The sequence below is a fragment of the Lytechinus pictus genome, chromosome 3 (assembly GCF_037042905.1).
Source record: "Lytechinus pictus isolate F3 Inbred chromosome 3, Lp3.0, whole genome shotgun sequence".
Lineage (NCBI taxonomy): Eukaryota > Metazoa > Echinodermata > Echinoidea > Temnopleuroida > Toxopneustidae > Lytechinus > Lytechinus pictus.
Window position 1 is genome coordinate 73,299,028 of NC_087247.1, and position 23,821 is coordinate 73,322,848.

Consider the following 23,821-nt stretch of genomic DNA (forward strand, 5'->3'; position numbering starts at 1 on the left):
GAATACTTTATACATACACTATCTACGACATTGACATACGATGATCGTAATGATTGATGAAATGAAGCTTACAAAAAGCTACATTTCACTGGTCAACTCGCTTGTACCTGCACTGCAAAACCAAATTCTCTCCATTTTGTCCGAGACATGAATGGGGGGTTTTCCAATGCTACTCTCAGCACGGGAAGTGCTTCACCAACTTTAGAACAGACATGAAAAGTGAGTATACGGGACTGAAGTTGGGTGATGACGTCATCGCTCAACCCTAAAAATTTGGTGTTAGCCGAGAATGTCTACCGAAAGCGATGACGTCTACACCCATTCAGTCCTGTATGCTTTACCGCTTATGTCTGTTTTGAAAATGGTGAAGCACTGCCCTTGACAAAATGGTGAGAATTTGGTTTTACAAGCGAGTTGACCAGTGAAATGTAGCCTTTTGTAAGCTTCATTTCATCAATCATCACGATTATCGTATGTCAATGAAGTAAAAGACAGACGGACTGGAGAAAAGGGAAATATCAACACCTTCTCCATTCAGCTCCGTAGATAGTGTAGTGCCATGCGGGCTCCATGCGTGGAGCCATTCGTGCTTCATAATGCCTACAAAACGTTAGTGATTGATCGTAGGGCCGAATGCAACAGCTGATTGCACTGGCTATTGTGCACAATCAGCGATAAAATCAAACTTTACGTTTTGTGTTCATGGGCCCACCTCGTGGTGCATTCCTGTGCACGTGGGAAAGTGACGTAATTGGGTTCGCTGGTATCCCCATATCCTTGTTATTTTGTGAGTTGCAACCGCATTCATGATTTCTCCCCCCAGCACAGCAAAAATTTTGCAACCGTCTCTGTTACCTCGTCCCGCCAACAATGGTGCCCGCCGCCTACAGGCCGAGAAAAAAGAGGAACATATTTTTTGTAATTTGAGTGAAATGAATTTTGCAACTAGAGTGAAATGTTTTTCGTAGCGAGAGGAATGGATTTTTACGTGAGGAATGAATTTTATGTACGGTCTAATACGGCAGCCGTCGTATGTGTTATCCAACAAAAGTGAAAGGATTTGTTTTCTCTCAGATTTAAAATGTAACAAGTGAAACTAGATTTTAATTCGTCGTGCGGACAAATTAGGTGGTCTGTCATAGATAAATAGATAAACAGACATAATTATTCAAACAAATGAGTGGATATAAGTATGAAAGAGAAATAGACAGACAGATAGGCATACATATACAGATACATATAAGAAAAATAGATAGATAGATGGAGAGATAAATGATAGGTGGATAGATTAATAGAAGATAGATATATATTAAAAGATAGATATAAACAGATGAATATATAGGTATTAGATAGATAGACAGATAGACATTAGATAGATATTGATTGACGATAAAAAATACGATGAGGAGGATGATGCTGATAATGATTGATGGCAAATATGATGATGATGATAACGGTGATTATGATATTATATTTGATATACACATAGATTCAGAGACAGATAGATAGATAGGTACATATGCAGATAGATAAATAGATGGATAGATATATATAGATAGAGAGAACATAGATCGATATATTTATTGATAGATAGACAGATAGAATAACATATTAAACAGATTTAATAGATAGATATTAAATAGATAAACAGACAAATAAACAGACGTGATTATTTAAACAGATCAATAGATATTAGATTGAAAGATAAAAGGACATACAGATAGACATACATATTTTGAACAGATAGACATAAGATAGATAGATAGATAAAGATAAATAGGCAGATAGAAACAGATATACAGACATTTAAACAGCCGGATAAATCATTAGATAGATAGATAGATTGAATGATAAATAAACAGATATACAGACATATTAAAAGAAATAAATAGATATTAGATAGATAGATATATCATGTATAGGTAGATAAATAGAATACGGTCTAATACGCCAGCTGCATGTGTTATCCAACAAAAGTGAAAGGATTTGTTTTCTCTCAAAATTAAAATGTAACAAGTGAAATGATTCTTCGTCGAAAAAAAAAATTTTTTTTGAAAAGTGAAATATATTTTTTTCAAAAGTGAAACATATTTTTTTGGAAAAGTGAAATATATTTTTTTGAAAAGTGAAATATATTTTTTTTGAAAAGTGAAATATATTTTTTTGAAAAGTGAAATATTTTTTTTTGAAAAGTGAAATATTTTTTTGAAAAGTGAAATATATTTTTTTGAAAAGTGAAATATATTTTTTTGCAAAGTGAAATATACTTTTTTTGAAAAGTGAAATATATTTTTTTGAAAAGTGAAATATATATTTTTTGAAAAGTTCAACATATTTTTTTGAAAAGTGAAATATGGGCGTGCCATAGATGTATGTGCACTTCAGTACTGTATACAAAAAAATCTATTGAGTCTGCAAGACTCGGACAAAAAAGTGCAAGGTCTGTGTAGTGCAAGGCAGGTTCAACAAGCTAATACCCGATGCCATTCATCATAGAAACTTATCTATAGAAGCTTGCTATCCAATTTTCAAAGCAATTGTTCCAATTACCTTGGTATGATGTTATTGATTAATACTATATTGCCAAGATTAAAATTGATAATATTAATCTTTTTATCAGTAGGGGAAGGCGGGGTAAGTTGAGATAGGGGCAAGTTGAGCCACCACCCCTAGGCCAAAAATGAATGAGTCAGACATTGTGGTGGTGTCATGTATTGATGACCCATTATATAACCCTTAACCCCACCACATTGTTTTCAACTTTGAATCAAAAAGTACTTTTTTAGAGGGAAAAAATACAAATTTCAGCCAAAAAAGTAATAAAAGGTGTGAAATAGATAAGTGCTTTTTACCCACACACGTCTTTAGATATAATAAAGACATATGAACAACATTGTTAGTCCAAGTATGGATCTTCATTCTTGTCATAGTCTTTTACATGATGGATCCATAAGAAATGTGTGGATGCGAAATTATCGCATTAAGTTCGGACTGGGGTAAGTTGAGCCAGCCAGCATGGGGCAAGTTGAGCCATGGTAATTCTTATGATAATGTATATAAAAAACAAAAACAAAAAAACCTTAAAAAGCCATCGATATGCAAGCAGAAATGAGCAAATTTATATGACTGTTCTTTTCCTTTTAAAGGATGTTAGTATTATTTTGTAGAGAATTAGCAAGTGAAAAGACTTTAAATAAAGAAATGACATGCTGGTTCTTCCCCCATACATTTTGTACATAGGTTTTTATGGCTCAACTCACCCAAGAAGGTGGCTCAACTTACCCCACAGATGGGGCAAGTTGAGCCATTTGACATCTCTTTTTTCAAAGGTGACAATGACTTTCAGTGTGGGGGTAGGAAGTTTTACATAGGTGAAAAATATTTCAGAAGAATCAAATTTTAAGGCAAGGTACTTATTTCTACAAGATTATTAATCATATCAATTCTAACATGCAAAAAGCAAAAAGTGTCACAACTTACCCCGCCTTCCCCTACTCTATTCTTGAAAATGCGCATATATTTTGTATGGATAAAGCAGGTTGACTGTTTGGATAGATTCCAGTCAATGTTATACATTTCAAAGAGAGCGTAATCCATTGTTTTAGTATCTCAGTTTGTTTGTCCAAAGATTATTAAAGTATTCATTACGAACACTGGAACTACATCTTAAACCATCTTTTACACAGTATTAACACTAAAATGTACATTAAAATACTTTCTTCTTCTCAGTCTATAACACACATTTTATTGTGCATGTATAGCATTTGTACTGCTTGTACAGTACACTTGGACAGTTTCCAAAACTTGTTAGGAGAAATTGGCAGTCACTCATGAACTAATAGATAAGGATTGAATCTGTACATTAAGTGCAAAGCGTTCTAGTTTCAGTTATCACTTTCTTCTTGCATTATTTTGCCTCCATCTTAGATATTGATGAAGTTTTGTGCACTTTAAATATTACCTATTAATATATATATATATATATAAAACGATATTACATTCCGCGTGTTGGACATAGAAGATATTAATGAGGCAAAGTGGTAATGCATTGTACTTAGTTCCAACAGTTTATTTTGAATTCCAAATTTTCGACGTTAAACATATGTCTTCTTCAGGGATACAATAAAGCTCACAGAGACAAAAATGTAATTCTAATTTTAAGAAACTACAGGGGGACAATAGGAAGTTAATCATTTTACACAAGCAAATGTAAAGGGGATCACAAAACAGAGTTTGAAGATTGTATGGTCTGTCCGTATGTTGTGAGTCATTTAGATTTGGCATACATATTGGTCTTGGAGTGAAGATGCACAAAACATTTGGTCACACATGTTGTAAATACTAGTACTGCACCGATATGGTAACATAACTATAATTACCCTCAGTGATATGTCAAAAACCATCAGAGAAAGTAGAAAAATAATATTGAATACTCTAACGCACACCAGAATATATATTGTTTACAATAATAGTTCAATTCAATTCAATTCAATTTGCATTTATTTCATCCTTGATTAAAAAACAAATATAAAGCAAGATATGAGGAACTATTTACAAGAAAGAGTAAAAATAAAAATGAAATTGGGAACTGCTTAAAATAAAGCCAAGAGGCATTGTATAAGCGCAGTTCCTAGAACATTTATAACATGGCATGGTAAAGAAACAATATGATAAACAATTAAATGTAATATATAAAAAAAAACACAAACAGAAGAAAACATAAAAAGGTGTAAATTTACATGAGAAAAATATCTTAACATATTTGAGATATAGAATCTGCTTCAATTTTATTTTGAATGACCTAAACAGACTTGCTCTCAGACATCTCTAGGGATGGAATTCCAAATCACAGGGAAATTATGTCATGTACATTTCACACATTATCAGTTTAAATCGGCCATAAAGTGAAACGAATCTTTAAAATGGGTATTGTGATTATGTATTTTGTGATTGAGGGTTAACATTTTATGGACATTAAGAGGTAGTTTATTCTGAAAAATAAATAAACCAATTAGTGCAATACAAAAATAATACAAATCATATCTATTTAGAGACTTTTTTTCCCCTAAACAATGGGGCAGAATGGGCTTGATAGTGACATCTCATACATATGCGAAGGGCTTTTTTCTACAATTTAAATAATTTGTCTAATTTCGTTCGAATACAATTGCCCCAAACAGCAAACAATATTTAAGATATGACAGTATGAAAGAATTGTATAATAGTACATGTATTAATACAGAAATTGAAAGGGAGTCTTGATAATGACATCCCATACATATGCAAAGGATGCCAATACATTTAGATACTTATGGGTGACTTTTTTAACATGAGTGTCCCATTGCATATTATAGTCTATATAAACACCAAGAAAATTAATACTATTTACCTTATTAATTGGAACTTTGTCTATTTCAAGCAATAAATCATTGTTTAAATATCAATTGCATTTCTTTCTTTGCTTTACAGAAGCAGCAGAGATAGTGCGTAGCATAGGTCAAGCCGTCCTTCATCTTCACTTAATGAATATCGCTCATCGTGATCTTAAGCCTGAAAACTTGTTGTATCGTGACAAGACACCACACTCACTTCTCAAGCTCACAGATTTTGGTTTTGCCAAAGAAACAACAACAACAAATCTTCAGACACCCTGCTATACACCTTACTATGTTGGTAAGTTTATCTACCAGTGGATTCATTTAAATCTCTCTGTACCGTAATAGGCCATAGTATCAATTTTCTCTAGAAATTTATATTTACTACACTGCGCTATTCTTACCTATACCATCTCATCAAATTGCTATTCGTTACCCTGACTCGAATAGCCACCGGTAAAAAACTCTTCGAAAGAGGCTAAGTGCAATCAGGTAGCCCGGGAAACCCGTCACGGAACGAGACCCATAAAACCCGCTCGCCGCATATAAGCCTCCTCTTTCGTTACCGCGACGTCGCTGAGTACACTCGAAACGTTTAGCCACCGCGCTTCAGTGCCTTTCTTTATGAATCACGATGTCTGTAGAAATAACTGACATAAACATTGATAATTCCCAAGCCTCCCCCAACCCAAGAGATCTCAATAAAGGGGAGAAAAACTCGGTCAAGACAAAGCCGAGGGCCAATACCTCGGCCAAGACAAAGCCGAGAAATAATAACAAAGATGATAAGGCGGCCAAGACAAAGCCGAAGAACAAGAACCCTAACAGTAATAACCCGGCCAAGACAACGCCAGCTGATGACTCTACACAATCAGACACCCAGTCCCATAGGCGGGAGGTAGACAAGGGTACGGATATATCGGAAGAGACTGTTTACACTCCTTCCGATCGGGTTAGCTCCTCATAAAAAAATAATTAAATTTAAAAAAAAAAAAAAAATCAAAGAGTAGGGCAGGCAAGAAGAGGCCTTGTGATGACCACTCGTGTTCTAATGTCAATCAGGCTCGAATTAACGACCCACTACAACCCCCTGTAATTCAAAAGAAGAGCCTACTGGCCCGGGATTGTGACCGGTCAGTCCATTCATTGCCAGACCCCGCCGAGGCGGGTAGTTGGATCTTGGAAGCCTTGCAGGCGATCCTCCCCCAGCGGGCGCTGCCATCGACCTATCCCGACCCACTGGACTTGCTTACCACCAGCCCGGCAAGTAGTAGACAAAGCCGCCCAAGACAACGGGCTAATGAAAACTCGACTCATTCTAGACGTAGAGAGAGGTCTAGATCACCTTGTACCGGTCGCGGAGTGGGGGCTAATGATAACTCGCCTCGTACTAGCCGTTGAGAAAAAGCTAGCGAATACTTGCCTCGCAGAGAAAGGAAGGGACGGAAAGAAACGAGGAGTTTTCCATTGTGGGAGAATCTGATTCGGAATTTGATTACCACCAACCCGTTACATCTCGCAGAAGAGAGTGGGGCGATATCTCCCCTTCAAATTCTAATAGCAGCCCCGTGCATTCCCTGCAAGCTGCCCAGCAAGTGGGATTCGAACGAGGAGAATCACCATTAGGGGTACGAGAGAGTTCTGGCATACAGGAACGCGATACTCCGGCTAGTGGGAACAGGCATCAGTCAGCCCTGATCTGACTAAATACTGCCCTCAACTTCGGGCCGAAGACAGTACCAGTAGCTAAACTGAGTCTGAGCGAGAGAAGTCAATCTTCCGCCTGAACTCGTCCCTTAGTTGTTCGGACGAAGTCAGTCCTGCGATCAAGATGGACGCTCCGTATAAATCCCATTTTCGGGGCCTAGATAAGCAACACTCTCGGCTTAAACCGATCAGTAAAGAAGTCTCGAAGGATTATTGGTTTGCCGCTCAAGACTTTGAGAATTTTTTTGTGCACACCTTCGGTCCCGGACGTTGCTTTCCGTGTCGGGGATGCGGGAGCGAGGAAGTCTAGATCGGGCCGTAACCCTCTCCGCGGCACTGGTTACCGCTCAGCCAACTATCAGCTAGCAGCGCTGGACGCGGCCGCCCGGAGCGGTATGAGACTCGCGATGTACCAGGGGTGCCTGTTAACCGCTCTTAGTGAGGCTCAGCAGCTTGGAGTCTCTACCATGACAAGAACTTATTGTTAGAGCCACTCACAAAAATCGCTGATCTCCAGTATGAGCAAGCAGCAAGACCAACACTGCTATGCACGAGGGCTAAAGTTCTAGATGCTCTCAAGATCGAGAAAGGGGCAGCCAGACTTCTCAATAAGCTTCCTTTCGAAGGTAAGGACTTGTTTCATGGACACTTTCAAGAAGAATTGGACGAGTCTATTTCAGCCAGCACCACAACTGACAAGACATTTTATAAGCTCTCCTCGAGTAGACCTAGTCCGCCGGGCCCTAGACCGGCCCAGGGCCAGGCCCGAGACTCCCTTATGCTAGCTCTAGCTCCAGACCCCAGCCCAGACCTACAATGAACATAAGGGGTCATCCCTCTCCTTCCCTCGCTCTGGTGGCGACGCCAGGAATGAAAGGGGCCGCGGGAAAAGTCATACGAAACCTCGGGGTGGGGGACGGGGCCGCCAGGCCCACTGTCAGCGCACCGAATTCAGGGCCCCCTCTCATAACCGGGACAATCAAACACTAGTCCTTCCCAACCTTCAGCAAGTCCCAGTAGGGGGAAGACTATTTCTTTTATTTTTTGAAATCTGTTCCAAGTCCACAGCAATATGTGATATTGTTGTTTTTGTGTGTGTGGTGTTCCTGAAAGTCTGTCATAATAAGAGGTGTTCAAGTTGATTTGCAGTAAAAATCTTTTTCATATCAGAAGAACATGAAAAGGAGGGAATAGTGGTGATGGATGAGGTTGTCAAAATCATACCAGGCAAATTCTACAGGCTTAATGGTAAAACTTGCCAAACATGGGTTACATACAAAGTTGAGGTCACTCGTGTTGAATGTAGACCTAGTAGTTCTATTCATGATGTTTATGTGGCATCTGAGGTATATTTCTATTCTGACTAATATTGGCTTATAAAGGAATGACAGAAGGAACAATTAGGTGTGGTTTATGGAGTGGTCTGTGGATGCCCAGACAGTCTTGAGATCTCAAACCAAAGCCTGAGACCTGAGGGTGGTGAACCCTGCAGTACGAATTGCTGATATTGTCCATCAGATTCTACCACACTTGCCACAATGAAATTCAGATTCATTTATTGTTGATCCATGATAAAATACATAGAAATTCGGCCTCCACTGGCTGTACATGTACATACAAATGATATAAAGTATACAAACACAAAGGACATATTCATTGGGCGAATATATTGAAAGAAAATATACATAAACAATAATTTCCTTGGAAATAATTATGACAGTTAACAATCTACTGTGTGTTCCAATGATAAAGTTTCCCATACAATCCCAGAGTTCTCAATCAGGGATTGTGATTAAGAAAATATTTTATTGTTCGTAATAGAAATCTGAGAATAGAAATATTCAGAAAATTTATTTTACCCAATTGATGTGAGCCCGGCAGCCACTGTGCAGCTCCAGATCGATGAGGCTCTATCCTCTAAATGTTGAACGCCAAACAGGGTAGCAGCAAATCCCCCCACCTCCCGGTTGTGAGACGTACATTCTACCAACTGATCCAACACACTGGTTCTGAAAGTGTACAAGGGGTGGTCAATTCTTTCCTGCATCAAAATTGACCTGAGATTTTTTTTCGAAAGAATCAAATATTGATAGGCCAATATGGTATCTCGTAAATCTTGGCTGCAACTTTCATTATGAATTGGTTAATAATAATAATGCAGTTCTTGTATAGCACATATCACATTATGTCCAAAGTCTTGGATATTATTACCCTGGCTTTTCGAGGAATGAAGTCATGCCAGGTACCCATTCATCTCACTTGGGTTGAGTGCTGCGCAATGTGGATGAATTTTTTTTGCTGAAGGAAATTAAGCCATGGCTGGGATTCGAACCCACAACCCTCTGTTTCAAAGTTGGAAGACTAGTTCACTGGGCCACAACGCTCCACAACATCAACATCTGTATGATATTCATTACTCTGCAAATGTCATTGGTTTAATCATGGAGTCCTCAATGTTTGGATCTAAGAAGTCCTTTGTATGATGTTATCAATTAAGTCACTATGGACCTTGCAGCAATCCAACAACTATCAAAAGGGTTGAGCAAATGCTGTGTAAAGAGGTTTCCATCCATAATTACTATTTGAAAAGGATAGAAAAGACAATTCTAGATTTGTTGGGGATTCCTCCAGAAAGGTTACATCCTGTGATGCTATGACAGGTCTGTTCACAAACCAGGGCCCCGTCTTACAAAGAGTTACAATTGATCCAATCAATCGTAACTATATGGAAATCCATCAGATTGATCCAACCTCTGCCTCTTTAGGTAAGATAGCAGATTTCTTACTTCTATTATTTGATGAAGGTTTATCAGTCTCCTCCATATGGGGTTACAGATCAGCCATAGCAGCCATTCATTCAGACTTCTCTAATGGGGAGACTATCTCATTTTCAGTTGTCCTTGCCAGACTAACAAGATCCTTTTTCTTACAAAATCCTCCTAGCCGAAGACTCTTCCCCAAATGGGACCTTCCACGGGTCCTTCGGGCCCTAGCCAAATCCCCCTTTGAACCCATGCATAAATGCTCCCTCTTTGATCTGTCCATTAAGAAAGCCTTCTCGTTGGCTATAGCTTCAGGTCAAAGACGTAGTTTGCTTCATGCACTCACAGTAAGGCCGGGTCATATCCGTTGGGAGAAGGACAGAGTCCGCTTGATCCCTAGACCAGGTTTCCTAACTAAGAATAAAAAAGAAACCTCTAAACCCTGTGAAATTTGTTCTTCCAGCCATTAGCAATCTCTCGTCAGTTTCCGAAGATAGGTTATGGTGTCCCGTACGTGCCTTTAAGTGGTACATTGATAGGACTAAGTGTATTCGCACTTCCCACCAACTGTTCATTAGTTCAATAGAACCTCACGGCCCTGTTAGTCCAATTACAATTTCTCGATGGTTAGTTCAGGGGATCAGGTCGGGTGGAGAGGACGCCATATTATCAGGGTCCATTAGAGCCCACGTTACACGGGCATAGCAGCATCTTGGACGCTCTTTCAGGGTACTTCTATGGAGGATATCCTCCAGGCAGCCTATTGGACCAATTCCAATACATTTGTATCTTATTACTTATCCGATGTAATTAGCCGAGACACAGGTTTTGCCTCGGCGGTTCTGTCTTGTCCTAATTGTTCCTAGACTATTTCCAGTTGATATATTTCATTAACGAGGTTGATGATATTAATATCCCTTTATTCCTAGAGTAGCTTCTCCAGTTGGGAGACTACTCCATTTTATAGTCAATCGGTTTCTTTATCGTTGTTATGCTAACATGTCTGGTAAGGGTCTCATTTCTGCTCCTCCTCCAGTTTTTCTGTGCTATTCTAGCAATTTGATGAGATGGTATAGGTAAGTATAGCGCAGTGTAGTAAATCAGAATGCTCAGTAGTGAGCATATTATTTACTAACAAGCTATACTCAGGGGCCGCGGAACGGTTTTCAAAGTGGGGGGGCTGAGCCAAAAGTGGGGGGGCTGACCATGCTAAAAATCACAATCATATGGTCATTTTTTACATTTTTGTACACGGTTTTGGAAAAAAGTGGGGGGGGGCTGAAGCCCCCCCAGCCCCCCTGGTTCCGCGGCCCCTGATACTTACCTATAACTCCCCACCCGTCCTCCCCAGCAGACTTCGCCCCTCCTTGGCAACGAAAGAGGAGGCTTATATGCGGCGAGCGGGTTTTATGGGTCTCGTTCCGTGACGGGTTTCCCGGGCTACCTGATTGCAGTTAGCCTCTTTCGGGGAGTTTTTTACCGGTGGCTATTCGAGTCAGGGTAACTAATAGCAATTTGATGAGATGGTATAGGTAAGTATAGCTTGTTAGTAAATAATATGCTCACTACTGAGCATTCTGTTCTCTTTGATGTAGTGCTTTTGATTCAAGTACCAAATCTGAAAGTTGAGAATTATACATGTTATCTCCATGAAGAGAAGGTAGTTTATTAATGTTAATTATAAAACCTTGGGAACTTTTAGACTTCAGAGGTTATAGCCATCTGTGATGGATGGTGCTGTCAGTAACCTGTGATGATCAGTATTAACATTGATCCACATTCTGATACACTGGAGAAGGTCATTGGTTACTTACATTTCATTCTGATTTTACCTACCAATACTTGTGATATATAGCATGTTTTACACTCTATTGTGACATACATCTAACACTGCAAATCTAAGCTTCACCCTGTTATAACAGGTGATTGATTGCATGTCCATCCAGTCAGGCGCGTAGCCAGGGGGGCGGTGGGGGCAGTCGCCCCCCAAAAAAACGTCCCCAAAAAGAAAAAAAAGAAGGGAAAAAAGAAAGGAGAAAAGGAAAAGGGGAGGGAAGAAAGGTAGCTTTGTGGGGTTTTTTTTCTTTTGATTCTTTTTTTTTTTTTCTCAAAAGAGAAACACCTTCACTCTTGCTCTAAATTTATATATGAATTTTGCTTCCGCGCTGCGCGCGGTTAAATGACAATATTGAAGTTCTCCATTGTTTCCCCCACCCTTTCTCTTACCCTGTTTTTCCACCTCAGCTATATATGTGTTTCTTGCCAGTTAAAGTTCAAATGTATACATTAGGGCATGGAATTAGAGTAAGGTTAGGCCGAAGTATATGAATTTTTTTTTTTTTATTGATCGCGCAACTTCTGGTCGGGTTGGCTCTGGGCAGGTAAAATCTTTATATCAATTTCTGCCGTCACCTCCATAAAGTCAACTTCTCCCGCTTTTCAGCTCATTACTAAACAACCATAATTTTGGGGCAAACATGTTCCTAATTTAAAAAGAGGAAGGTATAAAATTTGTGTCGTATTAAATAAAAAAGTACAATATTTTTCATCAAATTCTATTAAACTTCATGTCATTTCCCTGCACATTCATTGCCTGTCATGTTTTCCGCCCTCAGTTTGAAATTTTGAATGACACTTAAGTTTCTTTATAATTCAAAATGAAGCGCTTCAGGATAAGTCAAAGAAATTAGGCATCCTTTTTTTATATAAGTTCAATAAATCACAGAAGTTTCAACTTTTTGCGCACTATTTTCCTTGTAGTGAAGTTCAATAATCTTAGAAAATCAATTGAATTAGAGCCAATGGGGTATAAGAGATATCTGCATTTGATGAAACGTCCGCCCTTTGAAATTTCAGAGTTTCATTGTTCTGCGCGGGGAGGAGTATCTTCCTCCCGGCATATACACTTCTTCTCCTCTGTTTTGCGAGTTAAAGATATGCACTGTCGCTAAATTGTTTGTAATCAAATCTGATCTTTCCAAGGAAAGTATTCAATATATCTTTGAGAATACCCTTTTCATGGCAAAAAAATTGATAAAACACTTTAGATTCCGCGCTTCGCGTGGGGTTATTATTTTAATTTCCTCCATTGTATTCCTTTTTTGTGCGTTCACAATCACTTTTGAAGACAAGGTTCAAAATCACAATATAGTCAACTGAATTGGAGCTGATATAGGTACTAGAAACAAGAGAGACAGCTCCTTTTCATTTTAATTTATGAAACACCAAAAGCTTCGCGCAGGAGGGAGAAACTCCCCCTCCCTGCACCCACCCCCTAGGGAGCGCGCCTCGCTTCGTGCTCTGTAATTGCATTTACCGCCCCCTCCAAAATGAAATCCTGGCTACGCGGTTGCATCCAGTTATTATGACCTCTTCTAATACCCCTTTCATACTGCCCTCTTCATTTTTCACCGGCGAATTTCTCTGCCTCGCATTCCTCACTTCCCCGGCGAAGAAAAAAATGTACCCTTTCGCACTGACATTTCTTCCCCGGCGAAAGTTAACGGGCGATTGCAGAACAAATGAAAGAAAATTGTAAACATTACTTCTTACCTATTGCAAAAGGTATAAAAAAATTAATTACAACATATTTTGGAAGTATTACGAGAAAAACGAACAATATCACCTTGTTTTTATATTTTAGCGCATTTTATACATGTAAAAATTGCTTTTTAATAAATATTGTTAGTAAAAAAAAAATTATGTTCGAGGGTATCTCCTTGGCCATAGCATTCAGCTGAGCTTGCAACTATCGCGCGCGGAATCTCGGTACAGGGGACTTCGGGAGAGAAAAAAATTGACCTCTGACGTCATTAAAGAAGAGAAGTTCTCAGGTTTGCTTTCATACTGGCCTTTTCGAAAAACCGGCGAACTTCATCGGTGAAGTTCTCCTGTGTACCTTTCATACTGGACACTTTCCCCTTCGCTGGCGAACTTCGCCGGTGAAAAGCGCAATATGAAAGGGGTATTATTCAACATGGTTGCAAGTGGCAATAAATCTCTATTGGTGATGAAGGAACAATGTCAGGCCTGTCACTACTAGAAGATAATAGCAATTATCAGTCATCTTAAAGGGGGATGAAAAGTATAGCAATATATTTCTAGCATTGTGGAGGTGAAATGTACAATTAAAGTAAATTTCATGAAAGCTATGTCAGAGTTCAAATACAGCTGGAAAATGCAGGTTTATATACATAGATATCCAGATCATCAAAGAGACCACATTTTGATACTGTTTCCCGTGTGACTTCGATGGTGATATGAGAAGATTCCAGTCAATTTCAAGTAAATTTTAGATCCAAAAATCATTGCAAGTATCAATAATATATTTTTTTAATTAAACATCAAAATTGGTTTGTAGTCAACTTACTGCAGCAATTTGGCAGAAATAAATCTATTTATTAATATTCTGTTGTTGTTATTGGCTATTGATTTATTTGAGTTTCTTACACTGTGAGAAAAAAAACAGGAATGTTACAAATCTAACAAGATTGTCAAAAATGTATTTTCTATCTTGTTCCCATATACAGCTCCAGAAGTTCTTGGACCAGAGAAGTATGACAAGTCATGTGACATGTGGTCATTAGGGGTCATCATGTACATCCTGTAAGTAGGAAATAATAAACAATTCAATCAATTTATTCAACTAAATTTTCCAGAGAGTCTTTCAACTTAGAATTAGAATGTTTATTATACATGTATTTAGTCATTTACTGAATAATATGTTTTATAATTTGTACTTGATATTTAAAATGAAGTTTGAGCTTTACTCGCAGAACAATTAATCTTAATATAATTGTTACTATTGTCGTTGTTGTTGGAGTTAATAGTATTATTACTGTTATTATTATGTAGTTGTTATTTTGGGGGGTAAGGTTAATGTTTTAAATATGCATGGAAGGTGTAAAAAAAAAGAAAAACAGTAAATAATGAACATTTATTTTTGTATTGGTTCACTACATTGAATTTTGATTTAGCTGAGAGCTGTAAATAAAAAGTTTTCTAATGACTTTTTCACTATGATAAACATCATGTTTTTCCTTATATATTTTAATTGTAATTTGGTTTTGCAGGTTATGTGGGTTTCCACCATTCTACAGCAACCATGGCATGGCTATATCACCTGGTATGAAACGTAGAATCCGTAATGGTCAGTATGAGTTCCCTGATCCTGAATGGAGTAATGTTTCTGAAGATGCTAAGAATCTAATCAAGAAACTCCTACGTACAGATCCAGCTGAGAGACTTACCATACAGGAGTTCATGAACCATACATGGGTTAGGGTAAGTCTGTTCACATTGGCTCAACTCAATCAACTATGTGTATTCACACCAATCCAATATGTATTGAGATTTTCGACTGAAGTAACCTTAGTATTGAATTATTTGGGAGAATCGGTGAATCTTCCATTTTTGTCTCGCCTGCATAGCAGAGCGATACTATAGGCGCCGCTTTTACGACGGCAGTGGCGACGGCGGCGTCATCAACATTGAAATCTTAACCAAGGTTAAGTTTTTGAAATGTCATCATAACGTAAAAAGTATATGGACCTATTTCATGAAACTTGGTCATAAGGGTAATCAAGTATTACTGAGTGACCCGAGTTTCAGGTCACATGACCAAGGTCAAAGGTCATTTAGGGTCAATGAACTTAGACCATGTTGAGGGAATCAAAATCTTAACCAAGGTCAAGTTTTTGAAATGTCGTCATAACTTCAAAAGTATATTGACCTAGTTCATGAAACTTGGACATAAGGGTGATAGTGTATCATTGAAGATCCTGCCTAAGTTTCAGGTCACATGACAAAGGTCAAAGGTCACTTAGGGTCAACAAACTTTGACCATGTTGGGGGTATTTGTGGAATCGTCATCATAACTTTGAAATTTTATGGATCTAGTTGATAAAACTTGGACATAAGAGCAATTATGTATCCCTGAACATCCTGTGTGATTTACAGGTCACATGACCAAGGTCAAAGGTCATTTAGGGTCAACGAACTTTGATAATGTTGGGGGTATTTGTGGAATTGTCATCATAACTTTAAAAATGAATAGATCTAGTTCATAGAAACTTGGGACATAAGAGTAACCATGTATCCCTGAATATTTTGTGTGTTTCAGGTCACATGACCAAACTCAAATGTCATTTAGGGTCAACGAACTTTGATAATGTTGGGGGTATTTGTGGAATTGTCATCATAACTTTAAAAGTTTATAAATCTAGTTTATGGAAACTTGGGACATAAGAGTAACCACAGACCTGCCAACCAGTACGTTTTTTCTTTGAAAAATATGTTGTTTTTTTTGTTTTTTACTAAATCGTAATTTATTGAGAAAAATAATCTCTATATGTCTCTATTTCATAAAACGTACACAAATATGGTTATTAGATCAATGTATTTTCAGGTAACTTGTTTTTTTTTTTCAATCATTTTGTTAAAACCAGGGTGAAGATATACACATGTTTTAATGTTTTTTTTTTCATCTGCAAGAGCAGTGCGCATTTTAGCTTGCATGCAGCTTGAGCGCCGCGATGAGCGAGTGCGCCAAGCATTTTATTATGAAATACACTTTTTTGGGGGAAAATACATTTTTTTAAATCACAGAATACAGTTTTTCATTCCCAGAGGTTGGCAGGTCTGCATATTTATCTCACACGGTAAAAATACTGATTTTTTTGTCAAAATACTGATTTTGGGGGATAAGAATACTGAAAATGCAAAATACAACTTGGCAGCTCTGTAACCATGTATCCCTGAATATCTTGTGCTTGTTTCAGGTCACATGACCAAAATCAAAGGTCATTTGGGTCAATGAACTTTGGCCGTGTTGGGGGCCTGTATTTGTTGAATTGGCATCATAACTTAGAAAGTTTATGGATCTACACATGCAGTTCATGAAACATAGACATAAGGGTAATCAAGTTGTTTTGCACATGTCTGAGGTCACATGATCATGTTCAAAGGTCATGTTGGGTAAATGGACATGGTATTTTATTATCATGAGTGTTTTCTTTTATGAGTACCGGTAATTATTTAATTGCTGTTTTCAAAGTCAGCACTGCTGGTATATCAAATCGCGTAATGCAGGCGAGACTGCCAGAGGCGTTCCACTTGTTATAAATTTAAAAGTTTTGCACATGATACATTCACCAGTTTGTCAACAGTAATGAATAGATTAGATATAAAGTGGTACATGCTGTCGTGATTTTTAAAAAAATCTATTTTCCTTCAATATCAGAGGTGGGTCTATGTATTTATGATTTTCAGTATTTTACAATCTTTTGTCTTTCAGGCAATAATAGTTACAGTTTAATCAAATATGTACAAGATACATGTGTTTAGCTTTGAATCAAGTTGACAGTATGATGATTTATATAGCTTTCAATGCAGTCACTTGTAACACTGTTAATGTTTCATTCATATTTTCCTTAATCTTGTTTATATTATTCAGCAATGTAGTGCTGTTCCTGCTACTCCACTCCATACCAGTAGTGTTATGAAGGAAGAAGGTGTAGAGCAATGGGCAGACATCCAGGTAGGTCTTTTATAAGCTGGTTTATTTATTCTACTAGTTACTTTAAGTTTGTATTTATGTAGCCTTTTACTGTGGAAGGAAAGCCAAGAAAAATAATACTTTGGGGCTGGTCATTAAAGAATGAAGAACAAATTCACATGGTAATTACAAGACTGGAAAATTGACCAGTTGTTAGCTGTTTGTGGTTTTAATTTAACAATGGAAATTAATGTGGTAATAGTGATTGATAAAGTGTCAAATGGGTCATTGACTGCAACTCCTAGATTTCTATGGGAATCCTGTAATGGAAACAATATCCTGTCCTGGTAGGTGTTTCATAAAGCTGTTCGTAAGTTAAGAGTGACTTTAAGAACGACTGGTGAACCTTTCTTAGTCGCTAAATAATCACCAATGAACATTTAATGGTTAATATCATTTACCAAAAGAAAGGATCACCAGTTCTTAAAGTCGCTCTTAAATTACGAACAGCTTTATGAAACAGCCTCCAGGCTTAGTAAATAAGAATAATAGATTTTATTTTCTTGTCTAGGGCTCAAAATTTACTTTTTCAGGATTCCCTTTTGAGCACTCTTGAATAATTCAGCACAAATACTTTGGCCTTAGCCGATCAGCTGTTATGCACATCCCACTAATTCCTACCAGGGGTGGTATTCTGAGATCCATTTTATCTCAGTTAAAATAAAATATTTTATCTCCGTTAAAATCAGTAAAATAAAATACCCTTAACCCTAACTAGGCCGGGCTTTTTTGGCTGTTCTGTGGCCGGGGGGGGGGGTTGATTCAACCCCCCCCCCTGAGATCTCGGCCGCCAATCGCGCGAGCGCCGCAAAAATTTGCACGGTGGTAGTGTGCGATGTAATCTACAAGGCTGTATGGTAAAATTTTCCAAAATAATGAGATTTTATTTTATATCAATTAATTATGCTAATTTATGCATAAATCATACTTTTTGCTCTAATTCACTAAATAAAGCTCCTAGAATGTTAATTTTTGGTAAAAACATTCTTTGTAGCATTCTTAACAAGGGCAATTGAAAAAAACTTCGGTTTGGAAATCAATTTCTTATGTATTTTATTGTTTTATGAATTTCTTATGTATTTCTTTGTTTTTCAACCTTTTGTTTTTCTTTGTTTTTTTCACCAGATTTATTGCACAACCTTTTTGAAGCATAATTATGCTAAAATCAATTGCTTTCAGCTCTTTAAAGTAAAAATAATCATATCTTTATGAATAAGATGAGAAAACTCAATTTGCATTGACTTTGTACACAAAATCACGTTTTGGAACAATTTTTGGTCTGACATGCACTTACAAAATGTTGCGTAATTTCGGAACCGTGTACCCGGGCGTCGTAAATTTTGTCTCAAAAGATGCGCGAGACTTAAAAGTATAAACTCTGCGAGTGGCGCGGTCAAAAAATTTCGCACGGAGGAATGATCGCAGAAAATGTTGAGGGGGGGGGTTGATTCAACCCCCCCCCCCGGCCATTTTAGGGTTAAAATCTCTCCGAATTGGTATTCTGAGAACAATTTTATCTTCATTTTATCTCTGTAAGACACACCTATTTTTTAATCAATATCCAATTAGAAACGCGCTTTTATAGCTCTCTCATATCACTCAACCAATGGTAATCCATTCCGCTAGGAGGTGTGGCAAAGGAGTGAGATTGCGTCAATTTATTGACTTCAATACGCTTGCACTATACGCTTGCGCGTCTTTACAGAGATTTCTTTTTAACTAAAATGGCATTACTCTCATCTCTTTTTTCGAAGTCTACCGGTATATCGCGTCTTTTCAAGCATCATTTCAAAGACAATATTAGTCAAGAAAAGTCTTATGAAATGCTTCCTGATTGTACAGGAATAACTTTAAGGTGTTGTTCTCAATGAATCTATCATTTCTCTTAAATTTCATGCCAACAGTTGGAATTAATTCACCTAGAAATATTGACGAAATCAACGTCGCGGAGATGAAATAGCCCCTACCCTCTTTTAAGTTTATTGTATTTTTTCTTCAAAGTAACTTGGGCGCAAGCACATTACCCGCGTTGCAATGGCCAGATACGCGATGGGTATGTCTACGCAGCCACTGCTCTGTTGCGTCGTATCATATATACGCAAGATGAAATTTATAAACAAGATTAAATTTTAAATTTTATCTGAGAGATAAAATGTCATCTCAGAATACCAATTTCATTTTAAGAGATAAAATAAAATATTTTAAAGATAAAATGACCTCAGAATACCGCCCCAGGTCTCTATGTACCTATCCTGGGTTAAGTACAGCAAGATATATTTATTGCTCAAGGAAAATAATGCTTAGCATAGGATTCTAATCCACAACCCTTGGAGAGGGGAGTTAGAATTACTGAATGACTACTCATGTTGTGAAACCAACCACCTTTCTTTATATGAACATTTTATTCCATTCTTTGCCTCTGAGACAGAAGTACCTCTTGACATGACTTTGTGCAAGTGTATAAATGTGTACACACTGTGTCTTGTGACCATTAACTTTATTTCATCTTTCCTTATCTGCTTCCAGATAGCTTTTAACAATAGTTTTATGAAAATTAATTTCACTCTTAACATGCATTATTTATGAATACCAGAAGGCAATAACTCTCTTACAATGGACAAGTAGATGTATATAAAAAGATTTGTTTTCTATTAATAAAAATCTTCCTAGATAATGAACAATGTTTGTTTAATATCCATTGCTTATAAATATGGATGGTTGCTTATGTATGTGATTAAAGAATCGCACCTCAGAATACACAGAGAAAGGAGTTAATTTTCATAACATGCTTCTTTTTTGAATTTTTGTGTCTATTTTCTTTTCTTTCCCTTTTTTTTTAGATCATTTTAAATAAAGTTTTGAATGTAAGTTATAAAAAGTAATTTTGTTTCATTTTATTAACAGGATGAGATGACTAATGCCCTAGCAACAATGAGAGTTGACTATGATCAGGTCCGTATTAAAGATGTCAACATGTCATCCAACCCACTGCTAGCAAAGAGACGTAAGAAAGAACTAGAAATGCAGGCTGAATAGATTCTACTGCAAGAAGGGGTTTTATGGACAATAAACAAGATGAGCATGGGAAAAGGCCGGTCTTAATATCAGCAGATTTGCTCAACATAACAGATATTTTCACACTTTTACCCAAATAAACTGTCCAAGAGAGACAACAGTATTGATAGTAGTCTTTCTGTACAAATAGTCAGTGTACCTCTTTCATGCATTATAGTCAAGAATGTATGGAGGTATTTTTCAATATATCATTTGTTTTAAATATCAACTGAATCATTCATACCCATACCTGCTGATTAATCATTTAAAAAAAGAGTGTCTTTTATTTTTCAGTAGATGTTTCTTGAAAATATTACTTATTGAATAAAGATTTTCAATGATCAATTCACTGTTTTAATATTGATTTTTTATCAGTAATTTGATTTGATAAATGTATTTAACACACCTAGTTCAAGAAGTTTTTCAATTGTTAATGATATATGAGAATTGGATTTGAATAATTCAGTTGAGAATTGCACACATAATACCCATAATAATGCTAGTCATAATTACTTGAATCAATCATGCTATTGTGAAGTAGGAAACTTCTTTTGAAAATTGTTGATTTGGACATCAAATACATTAATTCCATTTGTAAAATTTATATATATATCATCTGTTATGAAAGTGTGCCGTGATATTTGATGTCCAGTTACAGTGCATTGCCAAATACCAACAAATAATGAATGTAACCAGTGATAGGAAAATGAGACTTGTATATTCCAGAGAAAAAATTGAACCTATTTTGGTTGTAATTCAGAGTCTTAGGATGGTTGTCCATATATTTGTCATCTCTTTTATTATAGTATTACAGTTACTGGTGGTCTATCTGAGATTGGTTTTTAAAAGCAAATTAAGTGATATTATTGCTGTATAAATCCCTTATTTCATATCTCTTACTCAAGTATGGTCCCTTTTAATTATTTACTAAAGACATCTGGTCTATTTTAGTTTTATTACAAAAATTTTAAGGGTAATTTTTTTAATCAGGGATATATACATCCATCCTTATTTTAAATATTTTTTTTATTTAGATCTGCTTCATTATAATACAATAATGAGCAGCTGTATATTTTTCTAAATGCTCAAATAATGTGCTAGGCAAATTCAAATAAGTTTATCTCAGTATTCTTTTTAAAAGACATGCTGAAATGGATCAAGTTAGCTTTGAAATCATGGAGTATAAATTCAATTGTATGTAAAGGATCCAAGAGAAATTTATTGAAAAGGGTAGAAATACTCCTATATTTAATGATTTATAAATATCTTCCCATTTCAGACACAATTATGAATTGGTTTCATCTTACCTGTACATGGTAATATCACAAAATTCAAGAAGAAAAAAGTATACATCTTTTCCAAGTAGACTGATCACGTACTGATTTTCAGGTGAAAGAGTGAAACCTGTCAATTTTCTTTTTGGGGGGTTAAAGTGGCCAAAATAACAGAAGTCATGGGTGACATGCATTGCTCTGATTAGATTTGGTACACAAGAATAATCTGTGCCAAATGACATGATTTATTGCTCTAGGTTTCAAATTTTGCATCGTGATAAGTCCAACTTATTGAAAAGTAATAACTAGTATACTCCCAGACGAAGCCTAAAGCAATGTTAGAGAAAACTTTACAATAAAGCTAAAAAACATTAAAGAGGCCATTTTATTAAGCATTAATCATCTGTTTACTATTGAAAAGTTAAAATTCAAATTGTTTCAGAAATGTGTGAAATTGTTTTAACTTAAGTTTTATGTTTTGTAAGGATGATGTTGAATGTTAAGGGTCAAAGACAAAAGTTTGTATATTTTAGATACTTCCTTAATTGTGATGCTGCTACTTCATGTTTGGTAAGGAAAAAATACAAACATTTTGTTGTAACCTCATTTTATATGTTTATGCTCTACTAGTAGAATGTTTTTATGCAGAATTCGATAAAGACTTTATAAATCTGAAGACAATTGTAACCCAGTATATTTGTTTCTTGATAATTAGCTGTATACTAAATCTATTTCTTTTATATTAAATTATAATTAGAATTTCTTAATGTAATATATTTAAGGAATATAATTTTGAAGAAACAAAAAATGCTTTATTTACTTACTAGTTGATTTAAAATCACACTCAATTACTTGTAGCCTTTTTTATATTCTTGTTCACTTAATTTCTGATTAGCGTGTCATTTGTGCCTTCAAGTTCAGTATCAGAATAATTCTTATGATGACAGTAAAATGGCTCTCGTCATCATTCACAAAATTCCCCTTTTCCTGTGTTCTTTCCAATCTCTGCCATCGTAATATTAATACAATTGTCTTCTTTGTTACATTAGATATTTCTGGGTTACTCATAAAACCCTTAAATCTCCCAACATTGATTTTAGAATATTTGCCATCTCAGGTGCTGCTAGTTAATTGTAATATTTGATCATAGCAATAGGTTCTGTTATGTGAGTTTTTGTACATAGAACTTGTCTCATTTTTGAAAGTTTTTACATGTATCTTCATTTTGGAGAAATTACAAGCTTTGTGTGAAATACATATGGGGTTGATTCCATTCAGCCTTTTATGTTCATTTTGATGAGAGGCTTGTTCAAAAGTTTTATGCCATAACCTTATCAATGGGATTCCATCTTCAAATATATCCTTGTATTTCTTGAATTATTGAAATTGTGATAACTTAATACAGGTACTATCTATTTTCACATCCATGTACAAGCTGATGATTTTTTTTTAAACTTCCTCAAAATGTGTTAAAGGATGTAATTTTATTGTGAAAACTTAAATTGTGACCTTAATCACAAGTCTACAATACTGAAATGGTTTGAACCTCTTGATGAGAGTGATCATAAAAGGGATCTTATTTCCTAAAAATGTATTTGAAATGAGCAAGATATGATAATCATGAAAGATGAAAAGCCATTTTTAAGATCACTATTTCATATGCTAAAGATTGTCACAAAATGCAGACCATATTGGTTTGATGTCAAATATTATACATGTACATTAGGTAATTAAAAAAAAGTATAAAAACTACCTGCCTTGTATACTTATCTTTCTATTACCATACATATATGTGTATTGAGTATGACTTAGGAGTCGCACTTAAATTCCGAGTTGCGTACGGTATGAAAGGCTTTACTGCATATCTATCAATAAGATCGCGAGTTGCATATCATGACACGCGTCGGCATTTTAGTACGACTTAAGTCATACTTAAATCTTTGTGAAACACCCCCCATGTCTGTTAAAAATAAAAAGAAATTACTCCTGGAGTGGTATTCTGAAAACGTTCATATCTTTGTTCTTATCTTATCTCATTGAGATAAGACGCTAAATCAATTCAAATCGGTATTCTGAAAATCTTCTTAACGCGTT

The 23,821-nt window shown here is 36.2% G+C and overlaps 1 protein-coding gene across 1 annotated transcript; it reads left to right on the plus strand.

Moving 5' to 3' along the window:
- The first annotated feature begins 289 nt into the window (after positions 1-289).
- Positions 290-23,479, plus strand: LOC129255341 (MAP kinase-activated protein kinase 2-like). Its single transcript, XM_064096078.1, has 7 exons — positions 290-330; positions 3,241-3,353; positions 5,470-5,673; positions 14,374-14,449; positions 14,917-15,127; positions 17,298-17,381; positions 20,304-23,479. Exons 1-7 carry the CDS (start codon positions 290-292, stop codon positions 20,433-20,435), a joined length of 861 nt encoding a protein of 286 aa, XP_063952148.1. The 3' UTR covers positions 20,436-23,479.
- The last annotated feature ends 342 nt before the right edge of the window (positions 23,480-23,821 follow it).